At 34.1% G+C, this 6,358-nt stretch overlaps 1 protein-coding gene across 1 annotated transcript; it reads left to right on the forward strand.

The window, feature by feature from the left end:
• The first annotated feature begins 121 nt into the window (after positions 1 to 121).
• Positions 122 to 3,038, forward strand: LOC111052999. The gene is made up of 2 exons (XM_022339829.2): positions 122 to 555; positions 780 to 3,038. The coding sequence occupies exons 1-2, from the start codon at positions 458 to 460 to the stop codon at positions 2,521 to 2,523; spliced, it is 1,842 nt and encodes a 613-aa protein (XP_022195521.2). The 5' UTR covers positions 122 to 457; the 3' UTR covers positions 2,524 to 3,038.
• The last annotated feature ends 3,320 nt before the right edge of the window (positions 3,039 to 6,358 follow it).

A 6,358-nucleotide genomic window follows, 5' to 3' on the forward strand; every position in this document is an offset into this window, starting at 1 on the left:
TCTGATTAATTTCGGAATCAGCTTTCCTAATTTTTCAGTTTTCAAAAGCTCTTGACAGTCGGTTGTTACAGCTATAATAGATTTTTTTTCATTTGAGGGGTCTAGAATCAAAACTCACATTATCCATTTTTGACGAAATTTAGTTAGCACTGGATTCCTACAGAAAAAGATGCGAGAAATTCAATGGTGCTAATAGTTCTTCTCTAAAATCACATTATCCCACATAAAATGGAACCAAAAGTTGTGGGTTAGTGTCAAAACTGACAATATCCGTAGGATAATGTGAGTTTTGTCAGTTAGGCAGCTGTAGCCAATGAGAGAGCAGCATTCAGGTCATGTGACTCCTGTCAAACATCATTGTAGCAAAGCAGTCCATAGCTGCAGAATATTCGAGTATTGAGTGGTTAGAATCTTTATTAGAGTCAATTTATTTTATTGTGTTAGAATCTTTTGTTCAATGGATATCTCAGTGACGCCAGTGCAGAGTAATGAGAGAGCTAGAAAACCTAAAAAGTCACCATTGCAGTGGAAGAAAGCTAAATTGAAGACAGAACGGTAAGTTTCAGTATAACTACAAACCATGCTTTCATGCCTTGTTCTGTTTTAGATTCTTGTAATTTCTCTAATTATTGCATAACAGATGATACAATTTCTAAATAGGAATGATTGTGGGAGCTTTCACTTTTTAAACTAAGCCACTTAAAATTAATATAACTTACTAAGCCAGAAGAGAGCAAACAAATTAGGCATAACCTAAAAGTTGCTTTCTTTGGTTTTAGGTACAAGCCCAAGAGTATGCCGGACAAACCAACTTGTGGACACAGCAGTCAATCCTTTCAATGTTGTTCGCTTGATATGTGTGATTTGAAAAAGTTTCATTCTTTATTCTATAAAAAGACAGAAAAAGAATATCAGGATCATTTCGTTTTAAAGTATGTTGAGATTGTGAATGTGAGGAGAAGGCGTCCAAATCAACGGAAAAATCAAAATGAAGTATCCAAGTACAAGAAACAAATGAGGAGTACACGTTATTTTGTATTAAATAAAAAGAAGGAGAGGGTGCCTGTTTGTTTGAATGCATTCATTGGTATTCTGGGCATATCCAGATTCAGAGTCAATAATATTACAAAAACATTCCATGAACAGGGCTTTATAACTGAGAAAAGGGGAGGTTTTAAGAGGACAGCAGAATTTGCTCCAAAAAAGATTAATGTCATGAAGTTTATTGAAAAATTGCAGTGCATTGAGAGCCACTATTGTCGAAAAGAGAGTAATAGAAAATATTTGTCCTCTGATTTGAGTATCAAGAAATTGTTCATGATGTATTCAGCTGAAAATGGAAATGTACCTGTCAAGGAATCATACTTCCGTAACATTTTCAATACCAACTATAATTTGGGTTTTCGATCTCCTCGAACTGATGTTTGTTCTACGTGCTTGTGCCTACAAGAAAAAATCAAAGCTGAAAGTGATCCAGGTAAAAAGTCTAACTTGTTGATTGAGAAACGTGTACATAAATTGCGTGCAAAAGCGTTCTATAATAAACTCCAGGACACAGACGAAAATCTTCTTATCTTATCCTTCGACTGCCAGAAAAATCTTCCAATCCCCAAATTGCCAGACCAATCAACTTATTATTCAAGACAAATTTATGTACAGAATTTTTCAGTTGTGAGAGGTCATAGTAAGTCACAGTTGAACAAGGAATCAGTCACTTCTTATTGCTGGACAGAGAATAAATTCGACAAAGATTCAAACACCATCGCTTCATGTGTTTTTGACACCTTGAGATCTATCGATTTGACCCCCTACAATAGGATTAGACTGATATCTGACGGGTGCGGCGGACAAAATAAAAATAGCATTTTTATAGGAATGTGCAGCTTCTGGTTGAGTTCTGTGGCACCAAGTAACATTGAAGAAATTGAGGTAGTATATCCCATTACAGGGCACAGTTTCCTTCCAGCAGACAGGGTTTTTGGGAACATTGAAAAAATTTTGAAAAAGAAAGAAGTCATAACTACTTATGAAGAAGTATACGATATTATATCGGAGCATGCAACTATAAAAATCCTTGGAAAAGACTGTGAAGTAGCTGATTTTAAAAATGTAGTCAAAAGAAACATGAAAGATACCCAAAAATGGCCTTTTAAAATCTCCCAATGTAAACGCATTTACATAAAAGCTCCAAAAAATGCACGAAATAAAGTTCTGGTCAGAGGTGAGCCCACGTATGTAAGTGATTTGTCTGATAAGTATTGGAACCTAATGAAAAATGGTAAAAAACCTAATCCGGACTTGAATCCTGACATTATAGAAGAGAAAAATTATCTTGCGGAGGAGAAAAAAAAAGATGTCGACAAACTACTTAAAAAACATTTTGGTGAGGATTGGCGACTCATCGATAATCTGGAGTTCTATAAGAAAGCAATAGACAATAATGGTGAAGAAGAACAAGAACCAATAATATATTTTGAATGTGGATGTGAAGATGAAAATATGAATAATCAGTTCACTATTTGAAAAAAATATTTTAATTTTCTGATCAACATTTATTTTATTTTTATCCTTTTGAATTATTAACAGTGTATCAATAAAAGTTTAATTTGTAAGAAGAATGTTTTTTTCAATCACCTTCCTTACCAAATAACTCTTCTGGCTTGGTAATTTGTGTCAATAGCCCATATAATATTTCAAAAAGACAGTATTATAGTCTACTAGTGGGACAAAATTAAAGAGATTCGAACTCACAATAATTTCGACAAAACTCATTTTCAAAACTTACAATATCCAGAATATTCAGTATCAAATCTCACATTATCCCAGGATGAGTGTCAAAACTCACATTATCCATATTATTTACCTATTTTTTCTTGATTCTGTGGAGAAATGTCTGACTTTCAATATCAATTTCTATTTGAATACCTCAAATGAACATGAAAACACGAGCCATAAGTATCTTTCTTTGGAATCACAATGTGAGCAAGTTTTTTGGCTGTACTGAAAAATTTGATTTTTGGATAATGTGAGTTTTGATTCTAGACCCCTCAATTGCTATATGACATAAGATTGACAGTTCAAACTTTATTAAGTTGTCAAAACATTATCTTGTTAATATACTGAATCTAATTCAACTAGTTATCTAAACAAGAATATCATCATGAGGGAATCAATAACTCCACAAGAACGATTGGCTCTAACTTTGAGATTCTTGACATTAGGCGATTCATTTGTTGGTTTCCAATATCTATTCTGAATCTCAAAAAAAGAAAATTTCTACAATAATTCCAGAAGTTATGATGACCTAATCAAAGCACTTAACACTGTCTCACAAAATTGACAGTCCTCTTTAAGGAAATTAGCCATAAATTGAATCAAATACTAAATTGCTGCCCATTTTAAACTAACTCTGCTCATACACATGACAAAACAAGATTCTCCAAAAGATTAGCTTCAAGATTTACCTTTAAGGGAATACTGGTTCAAAGTTTGAATAAATCTCTCTATAGATAGCCTAGCTATCTAAAACGTATAATATCATATTGAAGATTACAATTTTAATTAACAACTCTGATTGATAACATGAAACAAACACAAGATGATTTGATAGCCACAGTAAAATAATATTTGAGCTATACTTTCTTGTAGGAACCCTTTAGAGAAGCTTTTTTCACTTGAATTATGCAGTTCTAAATTTGTTAATCATGATACAAATTATATATTCCATGCATGTTTCTATTTAAATATTTGACAATCCACATATCCTACAAAATTACAAAAATCCTACAATTTACAATTAGTTATTGGATCACAATTTGATTTGTCATTCATTAACCTAATTCATTGGAATTAGGTTATGACGCCTTCAATGTTTACGTTTTGCCTCACCCGTATGGCAAAAACGCGTCCACACGTACATTCAATGCTCGCCCGAGGCGCCTTTGAGCACGCCAAAATACCGACAGGGTTCCGGTTCGCCCACATGCCTCAGCGAACAGTGTCCACACGTGCGAATGCAAGCCCATACACGTATGCTCACCCGAGGCAAACGTACGTGTGTACACCGTTGAACAAAAAGGCGACAGAAGAGAAAAATGGCTGAAAAAAGAAGATGGCCGTCTGAACGATTGTCTGATATTATTTTGTGCGTTGTGCGTTCGATCCTTTCTTTATTGTTTGCCGACTCATAAAGGGAATCCTCCCTCAGCGAACACTCTTTTTCATCTCAACAGTAACCGGAATATCTGCATTCTGAAAAGGTTGAAGTGAAGAAGATAGTTTAAAGAGGTTTGTAGAAATGATAAATGTGATCAGTATTCCAGAACCGGTCCTTCAACCCTTTCGCTTTTCGCTGTCAGCCAGCCCTAGGTCCCTTGTTTTGGATCCTTATGTTTGACTATTCATCCTTTTCTACGACTCCCCCTCTTCAGTTTTGCACCCTTTAGCAGCTCCTGCTTTGAGAAGGCCATCTCTGTTTACAGTCGATTGGCTCTCCCATTGAATAGTAGATGTTCCCCCGATCTGGTGGATGAACTCAGTGGGTGCTGTGTGGGTGCAATTTCATTTTTTCAAGTTTATTCAAGGTTTTAGGACTTGCAAGATAACTTTGTTTAGAATCATGTTTAGTGATTGACATACCGATGTGTTTCAAGCTTGTTTTATATAGGCCTACAGATTACCTGGAACAGGTAGGCTAGGATTCTTTTGTTTTAAAGCTTATTTTATTTTATTAAATTTACCATCAACTATTTGTTCAAACTTTCGAGCTTGATTATTTATGCTTTTTGCAAATTGTTTTATCGAGAGAAGGCTTTTTGTTTATGGTAGTTAGATACATTGAAAACCTAACCTTCATTTTTTTTATCTTGTTGGAGCATTTGTTTGAGAAAACCAGAATTTTGTGTTCACTTTTTTAGATATTATTCAAAAATAACATTACAATATAACTCTCTGACCGCGTATTAAGTATACTGTATTCACTTTAATTCTCATCAAGGATTTTATTTACTTGGAAATTTCGCAAAGTAACCAATAAAAACTAGGCTATTTGCAATTTTTAGATCTGACTCAAGGATGCTTTTTATTGATAAACCATACTTTCCATTATGAGTAATGTAGGTATTGCAACTCATGATGCAATTCAATATAAAAATCTTTACCATCAAAATTTATTGTAAACTTTGAACCCTTGAAGGCTTCAACGAGATTAAATGAGAAATTCGAAAAAAAGTCCGAAATTTTGGGGGTGAAGCCGCCTTCTGGCATGTTAGCAAATTTCGGATTCGAATTCAGCGCCCAAAAATACATATAGAACCGTCGAGAAAAATTCTTTCGGGGCTGTTTCCTGAAAAACGACCATTTGACTGGACTATAACCTCTACCTCCATAAACAAAGCCATAGTGCATTCTAGTGACGTCAGCACAGTTAGGGCTCACCACCTCATTCACCAACAAAAACACTACCGTGGCTGATATAGATCAGCTGAAATCAACAAATGTGAGTTAGTGTTTTTATTGGTGTAGGAGGTGGTGAGTAGCCCTACCTGTGCTGACGTCACCAGAATGCACTATGGCTTTGTTTACGGAGCTAGTGGTATAACTGGCTTGAGGGTACAAATAGAACTGTCAGGCCGATATGAAATTTTCAGCTCCCTATTGAACTTCTATATCTTTTATATCTATATCAATGGCTGCAAATGTTTTTATCATTGTACAGCTGTTTAGTGGCATTGATCTCCACCGTGACTTACTTGTTCTAGTATTAAGTTCTTTTCGCAACTTAGTATTTCTTTCACGTTGAACACTCAATCATAAAATAACCAAACGTATTTGAATTGAGAACATATAAAAGCAATTTTATATATTTTCAGTCATTATTTCTTCAAATTTCTTAATTAGCATTATTTTTTTTGTTCGTATTATCAATTATTTAAAATGTATGATGATTATTCAATGATAAAACATTTAATGCACTACCTATGCACAATACATGTCAAATTTATAGATATTTTCAATGCTCATAAGGTACAAAGTGTTTTATTAAAATGACTCATATCATCTACCTTGTGTCTCTTTCGGTTGCAATATGCACTCCTGAGATTAAATTAGAATATCAAATAAGGCAGTAAATTGAATTTATAATGTTATACGTTTGATACTAAGGTTTTATATACTTTGCTTTTTGAAGTACACAGCTCGAGTGCTAGAATAAAAAATTGTTATTCATGATGTAGTCGAATTTGAATTTTATTTCCAGTCTGGGTCTATTAAAATCAGTATAGTTACTACTGCTTGAAATCAATAAAGTGTGATACCATTGAGATAATTTCTTATATTACTGTTTCAAGTGCTTAATAAC

This window comes from Nilaparvata lugens, unplaced genomic scaffold, assembly GCF_014356525.2.
Source record: "Nilaparvata lugens isolate BPH unplaced genomic scaffold, ASM1435652v1 scaffold6086, whole genome shotgun sequence".
NCBI classification, from domain to species: domain Eukaryota; kingdom Metazoa; phylum Arthropoda; class Insecta; order Hemiptera; family Delphacidae; genus Nilaparvata; species Nilaparvata lugens.